This window comes from Brachyistius frenatus, unplaced genomic scaffold, assembly GCF_029030835.1.
Source record: "Brachyistius frenatus isolate BFR_SWC_R1_liver_20210118 unplaced genomic scaffold, ASM2903083v1 Contig_5, whole genome shotgun sequence".
NCBI lineage: Eukaryota > Metazoa > Chordata > Actinopteri > Embiotocidae > Brachyistius > Brachyistius frenatus.
In genome coordinates, this window is record NW_027210604.1 from 7,502,500 (window position 1) to 7,519,246 (window position 16,747).

At 40.4% G+C, this 16,747-nt stretch overlaps 1 protein-coding gene across 3 annotated transcripts in view; it reads right to left on the bottom strand.

Annotated features, from left to right (window-relative positions):
• Nucleotides 1-3,967: 3,967 nt before the first annotated feature.
• Nucleotides 3,968-16,747, bottom strand: part of ubl3a (ubiquitin-like 3a) — a 33,909-nt gene continuing 21,129 nt past the window's right edge. For all 3 annotated transcript variants that reach the window (XM_069720106.1, XM_069720098.1, XM_069720092.1), the window contains exons 2-5: nt 11,510-11,618; nt 8,418-8,504; nt 6,834-6,911; nt 3,968-4,545 (exon numbers count right to left, since the gene is read on the bottom strand). In XM_069720106.1, the coding sequence (XP_069576207.1) occupies nt 4,493-4,545; nt 6,834-6,911; nt 8,418-8,504; nt 11,510-11,618 (327 nt within the window). In that variant the 3' untranslated portion in view covers nt 3,968-4,492. The remainder of the gene's footprint in view (nt 4,546-6,833; nt 6,912-8,417; nt 8,505-11,509; nt 11,619-16,747) is intronic.

The following is a 16,747-nucleotide window of genomic DNA, read 5'->3' on the forward strand; positions in this document are numbered from 1 at the left end:
CATTTCTGGGCTGCCCCCACTGTTGGGGTCCAGCCAAAAATATCCAAGGAAAAATGTTAAAGGGCTACACTGAAAATACAAACTCTCTCTTAGCTACAGGTCCTTCTCTAACAGACACACATGAACGTTTGATACACAAACTCTCCCTCATACTGTAATACATATACAATATATTATAATATACACATTCATATATGTGTGTACAACTTTAACTTAGATGAAAATGTAGTTTAACAAAGTAGCCTAATAATGCACATCTTTGACTTTACTTTGAACACAGCCAGTTTGCACAGGTTTGCAGTGTACAATGTATCGTCAGTATGTTTTTCAGTTTAGAGGAACCGTTCTACCGTATGTTTTAAGATTAGATGTTCTCGGAAAAAAATAACCTTGAATGAGATAATACCTTAAATGTGGGTTACAATGTGTTTATTTTCACCCCAAAAGAATGATGGAAGATTTTATCCGTGATCTACTATGTACATGTGTGGCACTGGTGGTTATAATGTTGTGATGAAGGTATTTTGCCAGAAGGTGGCATCATCCTCAATCTTTCCTGCATAGAAGTCTCACAATGAGCAAAGAAACTCCTGTTGCAGTGCTGTCTGACTGCTGTTTGATTGAATCACCCCATAATTATATTTTGCCCATATAATTTGTCCAAACATGTGAAATGAATGTGTAAGAGTAGTTTTATGAAAGGGTGACTGGTCATTGTAGTGTGGAGTGAGAGTCAGACACACAAAACCATATCAGTTTTATTAATGTTTACAGCCTATGTATATTTAAATGTCATATACATTTAAATGACACTACAAAATGTCAACTCATACAGACTCACACTAAAAGCAGTAATAAAAGTAACTAATGCTGTATTGTTAAGCAGCAGCAATACTGACTGGTTTTAATGTCAAACAAATAGAATGGTACTCTGGACTGGTACTACTGTAACTGCAGCCCTCTCCGTCTACACCCAGACACTTTCTATGAAGAAAGACTAGTTGTATTGATGTTGGCTATATGGCCCATGTCAATGTGTGATGGACACAGCAGGCCTGTAGGGAGGAAAACAGGGAGGAGGAAAGGAAAAAAAAAACTACAAAGGACTTCATTGACAGGCAGCAGACGCAGTCATTTTCTTTGAGTAAAATAAATTTTCAGAACTCCCTTCACACTTTGCTGACATATCACAAGCTTAATGATATTCCAAGATGCGTATCTTTTATTTCATTCAGCTAAAACTGCACCCGCAGTAATGGAACTGCGTTTGTTCAATGTGACATAAGCCAAGTGCATGAGGCGTGACACAAAACTGCTCTCAGGGTGGCTGTCTGAAATGTACGCTATGTTCCGCACTGTTCTTCCTGCTGCACTTTGGCCTACTCACTGTTGTGCAAACTGGACAAGTGAGTCAACAGCATCACATGGCTGTCACAGAAAAATGATGGAGGCCGAATTTGATTTTATTCTGTCTTGCATCAGGACTTTATCTGCTTCAATGCTGAGTGAGTGGAAAGCATGTGATCTCTTTCTTTTGTGGAAAAGCTTTGTCTTTAAGTTGACAGTCAACAAGATTTAAGATTACGTTACATATTCAGTTATGACTTTAGGGGACGTCACAAGTACTAATCAATAGACCGTATCAACTGAAAATCTGTTGCCTGTCAACTCACAAGAAACACATTCTGACACAGTGCTGAAATGTAACTACGTACATTCACCTTGGTGCTATTGAGGCAGTTTTGAGATACTTTTTGTGAAGTTTAGTGTTTTTAATCGACACAAAATTATACTTTCTCAACTTTTCAGTGCAACATTGTGTACATATTTTAGTCTCGTATTTATTCTGCAGATTTTATATATAAATATAAATGATGTGATAGTCTTACACGGTAGTGAAAAAAGTATTCAGATCATTTACTTAAGTAAAATCTCGAATAACACTATTAAAAATATTGCATTTTGTAAAAGTCCTTGAATCAAAAATCCTGCTTAAAGTAAAAGTTTTACCATCAATACTTCAAAGTATCAAAATAAAGTCACTTCTGTTGAAGAAAATGTACTCTTATTTGATAAAAAGATATATCTGATAGCATAATGAGAAGTGGTCATTCTTATTTATTACATTTTATACTTTTGATAAAAACTATATGACATTTTACTTAACATAATGTACATTTCAATGGGTAAAATTGAAATTGCGTAAAGTGTTTAATATTGTGATCTAACTACTCTAAACAAAGAAAAGGATCCAAGTATTTCAGTCCTTAACTTCAGATGAAATGTGTTTTCGTGAGTATGTAACACAGCCTTACGCCTATCTTCAGTTTTACTGAATACCAAGAATAATTCCCAGAGACTTGCAGAACTGGTTGAGTTGAACATCTAAAAATACCTGCCATCTGATTTAGCCCTTTGTTTACGTTCTTGTTAACGGTCAGGTGTTTGTGAAATTGTTACTCAGTGGTGTGGATGAGCGTCAACAGTAGGCTGTCAAAATGAAGTGACACTTACATGATTTATGCGCAATAAGTCATGACAAAAGGTAGTGCACTTCAATAACCTTTATTTAGTTTACAGATGTATTCCATTTTGAAGTTTGGAGGGGGGGAGAGGGAGCATTAGTGCTATTTACAATTGGTTTGAAAACGTTTATCTCTGTACAGATTTGAACCCTGATCAATATAAACAATATTTTTAAGACCTAGTGCTGTTACAAAGCGATTCTTTAAAGCAACAAAAAAAAAACACGAAGAAAAAAAGGATTGCATTAAATTATAAACAAATGGAAACAAAAAATAATAAAAGCACAGAAGAAAATAAAAATCCATCAGTCCGTAAATGATTAGGGAGGATTTGCTGCTGTTGAGCACAAGACATTGTCAGCGAGTGACTGTGAACTGGCTAGAAGCTAACCGTATACACAATCATAGACTAAACACCAATATAATGTATATCACCAAGATCTAAAGTCATCATGTTCTATAGAAGATTCATATTAAATATATTCTACACATGTTACCTTAGTTTGGAACATTACTTCCATTGGAAAAATATAAAATAAAACAATAAAACTTTTTATACATTTTTAATATTCTGATGAAGGAGCACATGCTTCAGTTGTGCAAAATGGACTTGTTAATGCAGAGCGAGAATTAAGGAGAGAGTAAGTAGCAAATTAAGACAAATAAGGAGCATTTTCATTTGGAGTTCATTCCCCTGCTTAAACAGCAACTGTCAGAGAGATCCTTCACAACACTGTTAGAAAAAGGTAGCATGGTGAGGCGGGGATGGTGCGTCAGGGCAGGGAGGAACGTTTTATTTGTCACAACACTAGTCAGTCATGAATATGCATGGACTGTCAAAACACAGTCACATAAGTCATGGACAAACAAATATCCAAAACGAGACCATCAACACCGGTTGTTTGTCTATTTGTTTAGGCTTTGTTTGGCTAAAATATGCCGGACTGAGAGAGCAGGATGTGTTCGGTCTCTACAGCACTCTGCAGACAAAAAAGGAAGAATTTCTCTCTTGCGGCCTTTAAGGGCACATGCAGAGGAGGGCAGTAGAAAGGACACCGGTGTGTGTGTGTGTGTGTGTGTGTGTGTGTGTGTGTGTGTGTGTGTGTGTGTGTGTGTGTGTGTGTGTGTGTGTGTGTGTGTGTGTGTGTGTGTGTGTGTGTGTGTGTGTGTGTGTGTGTGTGTGTGTGTGTGTGTGTGAGAGTTGTTAGTGGTTTATATTCTCCGCGCTCTGTATGAGAAAACAAGGCCACACACACAAACTTGGGCACTGCATTACAACGACAACCAGCTAGAATAAGGAGCCAGTTGGAGACTGACTTTCAACACACTGGCTGAAGATGGCAAGACAAGGTGTATATGTTTACTGCATGTATGTGTGTGTGTGTGTGTGTGTGTGTGTGTGTGTGTGTGTGTGTGTGTGTGTGTGTGTGTGTGTGTGTGTGTGTGTGTGTGTGTGTGTGTGTGTGTGTGTGTGTGTGTGTGTGTGTGTGTGTGTGGCAGAAGGCTTAAAAAGGTGTGCTTTAAGAAAGAAAGAAAGAAAACAAACCACATGCAAATCCAGTTTCTTCCTGTAATTTTCAGTTATGACAACAAATCAAGTACAACAAAAGGAATCAACGCTATCATTAATCAATTTCCTGCTCCCCATCTCTGTGTCCTGGATCAGCCTGAGCCTGCTCTCTTTCTACGTGTGTGCGTGTGCGTGTGTGCGTGTGTGTGTGTGTGTGTGTGTGTGTGTGTGTGTGTGTGTGTGTGTGTGTGTGTGTGTGTGTGTGTGTGTGTGTGTGTGTGTGTGTGTGTGTGTGTTTGTACGAGAGGGGGAGAAAAAAAAAATAGAAGACAAGTGTGTGTTTGTCTGTATGCATATCCGCACTGTGGACAGGCTCCAGGACAGGGGACAAGCTCATTAGGTCCAGGACATCGAGGGCGAGAACGGATGAGAAGGATGGAGGGCTGGCGGCACAAATTTACAGAATGACACAGCAGTTACTCTCCCCGGTCTTCTCTCTGTTCCTCTGACCTGGAGACACACACATAGACAACATCATTAAGATAAACAATGATCCTCCACAGACAGAGTTACCCAGCTCAATGCGCTCGTAAATAATTTCAAAATGTCGTGTTTAAATGTGATCTGAGGACAGCTTCACAGACATACTGGTAGACTGAAATCTACAGAGTTGAGCCAGCGTTAATGTAAAGTTTGAAGGTGCTTTCACATCTACTTTGTTTGATCTGGACTTTTAGACTTTTCACTTTGGTCTGAACCAAAGGTGCCTCGATTGGATCACGATTCAGATCAAAAGATCAAAATTTGGTCCGACCAAAAGAGGTGGTATCAGTAGAAATAAAACTGAACCAGTTCAGTTCATTTCCAAAGTGAATGTGCTTTTTGGATGGTTTGGATTTTTGGACCAATTACAGTAAGTAAAGGCAGCGTATCATCACTCGTAATCAATAGAGTGAGAAAAAGAAATAAAAATGAGCCTCAGTAGCACACGGGGGGAGGAGACCGTTTTTAACTATAATTTCTGCACTCTCACTGGATTTCCTTGATCGAGTTTCACACCGTTACCGGAATCAACATCGCTTCGCTACCTGGTGAGACCTGGTGACCCAAAGAGCCTGGATGCTGTCTTAGATTGTCTCTCTGACATTAACTGTTGGATGGCACAAAACTTTCTTCAGCTCAACAACTCAAAATCAGAAGTCATATTGTTCAATTCCCCAAACGATAACACCAGTCTCATTGAGAGTCAACTTGGTCCCCTGTCTGCTTATTTAAAACCTGTTGCCAGAAACTTGGGGAGTAATGTTTGACTCTCAGTTAAGCTTTGAAACACAGATAAAAAAAAATGGTCCAGTCCTGCTTCCTTCAATTAAGAACCATCTCCAGAATCAAACCCATACCGTCACACGGAAAAACTAATTCCTGCACTCATTTTCTCTCGACTCGACAACTGCAACTCCCTCCTTTCTGGCATAAACCAAAAATATATCTCCCGCCTCCAAATAGTCCAGAATGCAGCAGCTCAGCTTCTTACTGGTCTTAAAAGATGACATCACATTACTCCAGTTCTGGCCTCTCTCCACTGGCTCCCGGTTGGTTTTAGAATAGATTTTTAAGATTTTGTTGATCACTTTTAAGGCCCGCCTGGGTCTGGCCCCGAGCTACATTATTGAAATGTTAGCCCCATATGAGCCAACTCGCAGCCTTACATCCTCCGGTGGGGTCCTTCTGGCCGTTCCAAAGTCGAGACTTAAATCAAAGGGTGACCGTGCTTTTGCCACTTGGACCCCTCGACTTTGGAACGACCTACCTGAGGAGATAAGGCTTGCAGAATCATTGACTTCTTTTAAATCACTTCTTAAACCCCATTTTTATAGAATTGCGTTTAAGTGCTGTCGTCCTTTTATGTCCTTTTATGCAGTTCTTTTGTTCCCCTGTTTTTGTTTGTTTATTTTATTCATTTATTTGTTTGTTTGTTTTCTATTCCATTTGCTCGTTTTGGTTATTTGTTTGGTTTTCTTGTATTCGTTACCTTAATGGTATGGTCTTTTTTTTGCCTCCTGTTTTCCTAAATGTTTACCGGTATTGACGTTATGTATGACTATGCTTTGCTTCTCTGCAGAGCACTTTGTAAACTCTGTTTTTAAAGGTGCTATATAAATAAAGTTATTGTTGTTGTTGTTATTATTATTATTCACTATGGCTTTTAAAATACACGGTTGTTTTCAGTCTGGGGCCACTTAGTTTTGCTTTTAGACTAGACTAATTTACACAGTTTTATAAAAACAGAATGAATTCTAAAAAGTTTACCACCAATCCTTGCTGCAATATCAAAAATGTTTATTGTACACTGACTGACAAGAGTATTTTCTTCACGTGTATTTGACCTCGCGTTGTATCATGGATTTTATTCTGAAGTGTACTGAGGTAAATATGTATTTTACCTTACCTTACTAGACCTTTTTTTTTTTTTTAATCCAGATTACACAGCAAATTAAAGAGAGTCAGGAAGTGAATTTAGATGTCCACTTGAACTCTATTTGTTCGGCCTAATCAGCCTCGACTACACTCACAAAAGGAAGCCTGTCTTGCAGTATGATTTATATTAGCTGTATATTGTACACAAAGCGCTGTGTCTTGGGGATACACTTAAAGGAGCCAATTATTTGCACTAGTGGCTGTTCTTAAAACAGAAGCCATGTGTAGAAATAAATAACAGCTGGGAGGGGAACATTTAAAGTTGTTCAGCGTGTGAAAGGCCCTCTGAAAGGAAAGAAGGGAGACGGGGAGCTGGTTACCTTGGGAATTTGGCTCAGGCAAAGTCTCTCTGGCAACTAAGTGCATCACTGTGGTCTTCCCCAAGGGCAGTTTGAGAGCTGGCGGGGGAGAAGAAGAGAGAGGATGTAAAGGTTATTCAGAGAGCTACAGTATATCTGTCTGTACAATGTCATGCACCATCAGTATCATTTGATTCAGCTTTCTGAAATTGAGGACATATTATAGAGCTGCACATCAGAGGAAAGTAATCTGTGGCTAAAGGGTGTAAAAATATATGACTGTGTGGTCATTTTCTTGCAGAATAATAATCTCCCCTCTGGCCAACGATGTAAACCTTTATGTTAAAACAAGTATTTGAACAATATCGGTCTTTAGTTGGGTTGTTTCTTGTCCTTGAACCACACAATTCACAAATAAAATCCCACAGCATACCTGTTCAAGAAAAAATACGAATAAATTCAGTTTCAACAGGACTAATAAAGGGATCAATCCATATCATCTTTTCCCAACTTTCGGTATTTCAATGATATGGTCACAAGTTTATTATGTTGCACAAATCAATGATTGTAAAATCCGCTATTGACAGTTTCATTTTGCACAAAGGAAGGGTTTGATCTCCTGCAATGCATTGAGTTGGAACATAATAATGGTGATTTTTCTTTTTTATGTATTTAACAATATCCTCATCAATAACAGTATTTTCAACCATATTCACATGCAAGAATAATGTGACTTTGACATACACGATGCTCAGTGATTAATCTTAAGCTATTAAGTAGTTCATATTTGAATGAAAGTTAATGGAAATGAATGGATGCCAGGAAGATAAAGCTACTAAAATGTATTCTATTCTAAAAAAAAATATTTCTAATATACCAAGTAGCACAGTCCTACTGTGACTTTTGATGACAGACACCAACATGAAAGCTGCCAGATTTTCTACCTTAAGAGTTGCGCACTAAGTTAATAGGTGAAGCTGCAAGAGTGCGACGAGCGCTGTAACATGCGTCTGTGTTTGCATTTCAAAACCACTGGGAGTTTTGGCTCGACTGTAAGAGGATTCAGTGTTAGTGTGCAAACACGTTAAACCAACGATAAGGGAATTATCAGATAGATGGCAGTAATGGGATGAGTGTAAAAGAGTTAGGGACGGCCATAACCCCATTAACCACAAAAACACCAATCCAATCTAAATTGGGTTAGGTAGATATAAAAAAAAAAAAAAAAAGCCTAAAAGCCAGAGAGAAGTGAAGAGGGCTGTCACAAAAGACGACATCCTCTTTTCCCTCTTCACTTATGGCATTCATTTCAATGCCCCCCCCCCCCCTTGCTTCTCTGCTTCTTCTTTGTCCCACTCTAACGCCAGCCTTCCTCCCTTTCCTGAGCAGTCTCTTTCCCCTCTTTTTCTGGATTTCCTCTCTCCTCCCTCTCTCCGTCAAAGCAGGCTTGTCCGGAGCACTGAGGTACCTCTGTTCTGCGGCTCAGGAAAAGGACGAGAACAGCAAAGAACTTTCCGGCAGCACACTGCTTGTGATTTTGTGTGCACGTCTGCCGTGAGTACGCGGGCGTTTTCTTTGGGTGGTGCACGTCCTGTGTTTTCTCACCTCCTAGTGTTACGTTGCCGTGTAGAAAGCGCCCCTGGTAGATCAGCCTCAGGATGTTAGGACTGCTGACCTGCTCTTCCTCCCAGTCTGAAAGAAAAAAGGGGAGACGGATGGGAAAAAAAAACCAAAAAAAGAGTTTCAGAGAAAAAACAACGTGGAGGAAAATTTAAGAAAAGCTTCATTTGTTTTCCGTTTCTTGGTCTTTAGTTTCTTTTTGTCAGGTTTGCTCTCCAAATCATTCTTTTAATCTAAATTCCCGTATTAGTTCACCTCCTTTCCATGAAACATCGTCGTCATTGTGTAATCTACAGTAAAGAGCAGGTTCAGTCATAGGATTTTCCTGCTACTTGAAATTTAATTTTCTTTAAAACCTACAATAAACAGACTCTATATTAGCAATCAAGAGGAAGACAAAGGGAATTTGACTGCTAAGGGACTCAGACTAAGTTCAGCAGAGCAGAAATGATGAAAAGCTTTGAATATTAAACTGCTGAGTTAGCCTTGCTCTGTGTCAATACAAGGTACTGTATACAGTGCAGTGAAACGAAATTGGTCACTGCATGGTGGAAAAGAGACCACAGACAACCCCGCTGAGGATATTTTTAGACATTTAGGGCCTTTATTTAAAACCATCTTACGCAGAATATATAATATCTGGGCTTTGTGGGACGCACTGCAGAACGTGAGAAAGACTCAAGGCAAAAGAAGGACACTAGGTGTGGCTTGGGAAGAGCCGAAGACAAAAGTGACGGCATTAAATGAGAGAGAAAACAGCGTTGCACGGCAGCGGAGTCTGGCCGCCAGATGTTTGTCTCCAGCTAAGCGGAGGGTGGTGTCGCTGACTGAGTGCCTGCTCCGGGTCTCACAGGGTTCAGATCTGTTGTCGGGGAGCAACACAGGGCGCTTCTAACACTGACCGGACTGAACGAAAAACTCCTGTTGTCGAGAACAATCTGAGTCCGAGTGGTATAATTGGTCTTTTTCGGTGCATTGTGGTCTTCAGCTGAACTGGACCGCGCTCACAGCACCGTGGGAAAACGCCGCGGTCGCTTCAGTTTTGAAGGTGGTGTAAGGTCGGCAGTATCAAATGAATTCTATCGGTGGTGTAGCAGCGGTTCGGGAGTGGGTGTATTACAGAGAGGAGGTGACTGTACTGTGATCCTGCATTCCTGCATGCAATGATAATCAGGGTGAAAGGAGTCAACTCTAATTACCCTACACCAAAGATCGGCACATTTCCACACCGCTGTATAGACCTACATCCAAGTAATTAGCAGCGGGTTTGAATGTGACCTCGGCTCTCTGCATACACAGTATAGCTCCTCAGCTGCATCAATCTTTTCATGATTTTCTATGAAACACAGCCAAGATTAGTCAGATCATCTGGCTTCAAGGTGCATTAGCAGCTAAATTGTTAGCAATTACAGTTTATGGGAACGTACTGCAGCTGTGCTTGTGCAATGATGTGATTTATTACAAAATGATATAATGTATTATATTATCTGTGTCCAGAATGTGCAAAAAAAAATAGCAAATGTCCAAGTAAAATGACCAAAGCTCAAATCAAATCTGAAAGGAGAGAAGAGATTCGGGGCAGACATGGATGTCCCGTTCGTGCTCATGGACAGGTTGGTTTTTGTGAAGTATTTTTGTAAATGCTGTCGGTGTCGACAAAAGTCGACAAAAGTTCTGCACTGCAGCTTTTAATCATGCAACTCATCTCGTCATATATAAATATGGTGCTATAAATAACTTCGTAGAGGATTATAAAGTCAGTCAGATGTTGCTTTATTTCTGATGAAATAACGACTCAGTCACAACATTTCAGGGTATTTCGATAACGATATTCTTGATGATAATGACAAAATACGAAGAAAAAAAAAAAAAAAAAAAATGACTTCATTTTTAATGACAAGAACAAACACATAAAAAAAAAGTTTGTATTTAAATATTCGGTAAAGACTAAACAAAAATGATCGACATGGAGTATAACCGAATGGAGATTGGGTGATGCCACGCAGAGCTAATGCAGTTTGTCTGCTTGGTTTAGAACTCGGATTAACTGCTGAGACTTCCTTGCACTGACTTGGGGGCGTTTGCTTTAGGTTTACTGCCCCCTTTTGTCTTCAGTCTTCTTGCACTTCATATCGCTCTGGTTTGTGGTACATCTTGACATTTTGTAACCAAACCACTTCCACACTACTGAAATTGCTCCACAGTTCCACCACGTAGCGCCTTTCAGCCGTGCGTGTGGTTGCTGTGCTTAAGTTACGCACGTTAAGTACGTCATACTATTACACTGTGTAATGATGTGATGTTATTATGTCAACACGTCAGAATATTGGCATGATCACAATATGAATGTGTTATCATATTATAAATGATTAACACCAATACAATATGGCACACTCCTAATATAGAAATAGAGAAACTTCTGTAAACGGACGATGCCTCTTCATAGAGTCTGGTAGCCCTAACGCAAATTTAACCGTTAACTTGAAACCCTTGAACTGTGCTGCATTAATGACCGTTTTGTTTGCCACTTGGTGGAGCAGGTAGTTTACAGTCGCTTTTACCTCTTTTTTTTTATTCAAAATTTTTTTTATTCAATACTGAACTGAAACAGTACATTTTTGGGCCGGACAACCTAACAATGAGGACTAACTCACTATAAAGCTGGGTGAAGCTGAGTGGAGCTGCAAATTCAAGTTTATTTCTACGAGTGACTGCTGTCGTATTATCTCATTATTTGCATTTTGCCATTTGTGACTTGTTATTATAGAAATATAAATTATAGCTGCTTTAAAGTCACTTGATAGTCAAATAAGCTTTGGGCAGCCCAAACTGTGAGAACATTTTAATTTGCAGATGTGTATGCGAGTGAATAAAAGTGTACTGAATGAAATCAAATGTGTGATTGACCTGTATCCACTTCTTCAAGAGGTAAAAAGGCTGCATCCCTCCAGGTCGGCTGTATTTATCGGGGAGTGACTTTTACATGACATTCACCTTTAATACGACACATACATCTGTAGCATACCGAGACATTCTGTGTTTAACAATCACTGGGTTTTCTGTATGGAGCTACTCACCCATTGGCCAGTTGTCAAAAACGTGTTTGGCGATGTCTGCTGCCGAGTCGTTGGGAGAGAAGAGGAATTCTTTCGTCTTCCCGCTGACTAAAATGAGCCGCAGGTTTATCTGCAACACGTAAAATAAATACATTAGTACAGTGTGGGAAATACAATGACGGACACATAAAGAATTAACATTAAAATAAAACAGCTGCCCCACATTTCACACACAGCTGGATCAGGAAGCACATACTCAAGTTAAGTAATTTAATAGGAAACAGGAGACGGATATGAGGATCCTGAGGAGCATCCTTCCGCTGGATCAACTCCCATCTGTCGCTCCAACTTCCTCTTCAGTTTTTTTTCTCATCACTCAAACTGTATTTCTTTGTCTTTGGTTCCCATTTCGGTCACTTATTTTTCTCACCTTTCACAAAACCAATGGTGTTGCTTTTCCTTTGCTTTGTTTGTTTATACATATACTTTATCATATGCTATTTCTCATGAGACCACAATAAAGATCAAACATTTACCTGCTAATTAGAAGCATTAATTAGCAGGTAATTTCTGACCTAGTTTGTCCTTTTATTCTCAGAAGGTCAACAGCGTGACTGAATTACATTTTCATTGCCTATTTAGAATAAATTTCCAGGTTTGGAGTACATCATTTAAACCCTCTGACGTGTGGCCATAAAGCAAATTTGTATTGGTGCTATCTATGACTGAGACTGTGAGCACCTTTGTTATTTCAACACAATCAAATGTGGCTCTCGCTGTCCACAAAACATGAACATTTAGCTGGAGTGGAATACAAAAGGCTGTTAAAATGTGAACCCTGCCCCAAACAGCTTATTCCAGTAGATTGTAGTGACAGCAAGTACAATCAAAATGACTAATGGAGTGACACACTTTCTTCTATCCCAGAGATCAGAGGTCAGATTGAGATAGTGGAGAGCACCACTGGAGCAGGCAGTGAATCAATGTGTTGTACAAGGGCACATATGCATTATTATGGCTTCTGGGTAGCTAGTAACAGTGGGCACAGACTGAAAGATTATTATGGTTATAGAAACCTTTAAATACTGCTTTAATATATACTGGAAAAAAAGTAGATATTGGACAGCATTGAAATTAACTTTATTGACGTGACTACACAAAATAGACACACAAATGAGGAGATGCACAGGTGTGTGTTGCTTAGCGCCAAATGTCTTTGTGTATCTATCGACTTAAATCCCTCAAATACAGTGAGAAAATACAGACGTGAACTGAACACACTGTGGCGGTTGGCATTTTGAGCCGTTAATTTGCAAAGCGATTAAATTGCCCAGCATTAGGATGCAGCTCAGAGGCTCTCTCTTATCCGGCTTGATGTGTGTTCAGGAGTGGTACAGTGTGCCTTTAAGAGCCAGAGCAGAAGTCTGTGGTGTGTGTGTGTGTGTGTGTGTGTGTGTGTGTGTGTGTGTGTGTGTGTGTGTGTGTGTGTGTGTGTGTGTGTGTGTGTGTGTGTGTGTGTGTGTGTGTGTGTGTGTGTGTGTGTGTGTGTGTGTGTGTGTGTGTGTGTGTGTGTGTGTGTGTGTGTGTGTGTGTGTGCGTGTGTGTGTTTGCCTTTGCTTACTTTACTTGTGTGGCTGGCCTGCGGTGTGCGCATGACACAAGCACGTGTGTCATTGTTCCTAGTGTGTTTCCATGTGTCAGTTGGTCGGCCACACACACACCCCCTGACCCACCGAACCCACTCACTCCGCTGGACGACGCATATACACACATACTCGCACGCTGAGACGGTTGCAGTGATGTAACAGAGCTAACATCAACGGATTGAAAAATAGATCTCTGTAAGCATGTTACCAAATCAGCTTATAGGTTTAAGCACGAAAGCGCCAGAGACGTATACACATATAAATATATATAGAAACCTGCACGTACACATACGGTGCTCATCAAATATTCATTTTTGACCTCGACATTGACCCTACAAGCATCGAGAACAGAAACGTCGATAAATCTGCTTCTAAGCGATCACATGAACTATTTTTTTTTTATTGTTATTATTATTTTTTATTAATTTTACATGTGTATGCAGAAGCACTCTTGGGTCATAAAATCACCCTGTACTGTATGCAAACAAATGCATCCAGGCACAAAAAGTCAGATGCAGAAATACACCTGCATACAGTATGTGTGCACTTCTTATACTGCGTTTTCAAAAAGCTGACATGAATGATAAACAATTTACTGCCGCTTCCTACTAAGACTCAGAACGGCCTTGCCTATAAAATCAGAAACATATCAAAGCAGGAATTTGTACCGCGTTGGTGGAAAAATGTCAAATTTGTTCTTCATACAAATACACCCTTAAGACACCAGAACATCTGAAAGATACGGATAAGAACAGAAAAGACAAATGAAAAAGAAAAAAAAACCAAACACAAAGAGGAAGCTCCTTTACACAAGGAATGTCTTGCTCCTTCTTTGTTGAACACCTGGTCGTTACCATGGTGTCACCATGGCGACAGCCAGTGGTGGGTGGCTTAACCTCATAACACCTACAAGATAGATTCCCCCCCCCCCCGCTCATTTTTCACTGTGTCACATCATACTGTCTTCCCCTCCTCGCAGCAATCTCTGCATCCCCTCACTCGCTCTCCCCGACTCTGTCAATCTCCGGCTCTGTACAGTGGAGAAATGTACGAGGCCAGAATAACAAGAGGCACTGAGCTGGCCTCAGTTAAACAAGGCAAGCTCAGCCTTTTCCCTCATATCAACCCACATAACTTTCGATCCCGATTATCTGCTTCCCTCCTGTCTCGCCGTCCTTCTTTGCTTCCTCTTTTCTCGCAAGTCACTCTCTGTTTTCTTCCCGGACACAAAAATGACAAACCAACGGAGAAACCTCAATGGAAATGGCACACACATAGACGCTTCCATGCAAAGCACTAAGATTATTGAATAGTTTGGTGATTTTTTGAGTGTCGAAATCATTTGCTTTGGCCGTTGCAGTCTCCACCCTGCGGGACAAAGTGCCAGCTAGTGCTCCACAAGGCATACAATTAGAAAATATCTTTTCACAAAATGGTATTCAAACCACTAATAGACTGCACGGGCAGCAGGAGCACTCCATCTGTTCTGATGGCTGATGGTGGTATTAAGCACTTCATGTTTATCTCTACAGGTAAGCTTGTTCATCCTCTGCTCTGATTATAACTGAATCAAAGTCTCAGCTCTCTCCTGCTCTTTTCCCTCTCCTTTCCTTTCTCTTCCTCGGGGTCACTGTGCCTTCTCCCTAGACTCTCTTCTGTAAAAGGGGGCTGGTAATGAGGTTCTACAATCGGCTCAGGGAGGTATATTCAATTACAATCTATTCTCTCCAACAAATATAGCCGTTCCAGGTACGAGGGAGAGCAGCACCTCGTGCATTCATGCATAAACACAGTAATTACACATATCTGCAGGGGAAATGCCAGTTACTCATGCACACATACAAACAGCACCTCCTGGCCTAGTACCAGTCTCACTCTAAACTCATAATGACAGAAGCCAGCGGCGTGAATGTTTCACTCGGAAGCTCGTGGGGCGCTAGAAGAAGAAACAACATGGAGAGTATTACACTTTAGTGGGGATGTGAAGGTGTTTGTAAGTTTTGGTAACAGAATGCTGAAACATCCAGTTCCTGTTCCCGGCTATTTCTGAAAATAATGAATTAAGGAAGCAGGTTACTTGGGTGGGAAACTGGTGACACGGCTCTCTGCTTGTCAAGGTTCCGCTGCAGACCAGACATTCACGCTACAATAAAGGGGCCCCGCTTCCAACGGGTGCCATGGCGTAAACATGTGAAGCAAGCACAGCCCTCTTGGCTAAACACTGTTTGCACACAGAGGAGAGCAGGAAATTCAATGCCATCTATAATTATTCCTCCCTGAATACCGCTCTCAACTCTTTCTCAACGCAACACTGTGCGTGCGAGCGTGTGCATGTTTATGTGTGCTTGTGTTTACAAGTGCATTAAAGAGTATTGCTGCTCTTTAGACCCTCTGCAGCAGTCAACAAATTATAGAGTGGGAAGCCTTCCTGTGGGAATATATTAGAGCAGCTTTATATGTAGTCTGCGCAATAAGGGTTGGCCGCTGCTGTCGGTGTGGAGTCCGGACTGTATGAATGAATTTAAGAGAGGAGGTGGATGATTCGCCTGACTGCTTAAAGCGAGGCAGCTGGATTCAGCAGGAAGCCTGCTCTGACTTGCCCATTAAATTTAGAGAAAATTTGACTGTAAACTAAAGAATGTAGCTACACAGCACTTTAAATAAAAAAAAATCCCACACAAATTACACTGTCGTTAATTTTATTGATGATAATTGATAATTATGGGCAGGCACTTTCCATTCCTTTCTGCCAATGCTTTTTCTGGCTGTCAACACATTTAAATAAATTTCAACGGTTACCGACCGGGAGACATAATCGGCTGTGTTGTGGCTTGTTAGACAAACTGTGCCGAAAAACAAGAAGAAGAAACCAGAAAGGCATTAGTCCCATTTTTTTTGCAATTAGTTAAAACTTAGGAAATAAAACAGTTTTGCGAGCTCTGAGTGATTTTGCAAGCGCATAAAGAGTCCCTGCCATTGTTAGCCCAACATGAGCATACAAATTGTATAAAAGAGCCATTGTTTCATTTAATTAAAAACACACTGAAGGGTATTTTTAGAGAATCTGTGTACATGAGGGAACGGCCGGCTGAATGCATATATCAGAGGCTGCAGCTTCACTTGCTCAGATGTTCAAATTGTGAGCAAACTCACAGAAAAATAAACTCTTTGATTTGCCAAATAGCCTCATTTTGAGTTTGACATATTTAATACAATATTATAAATAGAGTTTTTCTGTTTGTGTGAGTTCCTTCCTTACACACACACACACACACACACACACACACACACACACACACACACACACACACACACACACACACACACACACACACACACACACACACACACACACACACACACACACACACACACAGACAGAGTGGTTACACAACAGCAGCTGACTGATAATAGTGTGATACAAGAGACAAAGCCTAAGGCAAGGATTTGTAATCTCACTCTATAAGTATGTGTCTAATAGCGTCGGGGGGTGTACAACACTCCAATCAAATTTTAGGTTTACTTTATTAAGCTTATTTTTCTTCCTTTGTGGTCTCTTTAATGTTTATTCTGAGACCCAAAACATGACTAATTGGAGCTCAACATACCATCC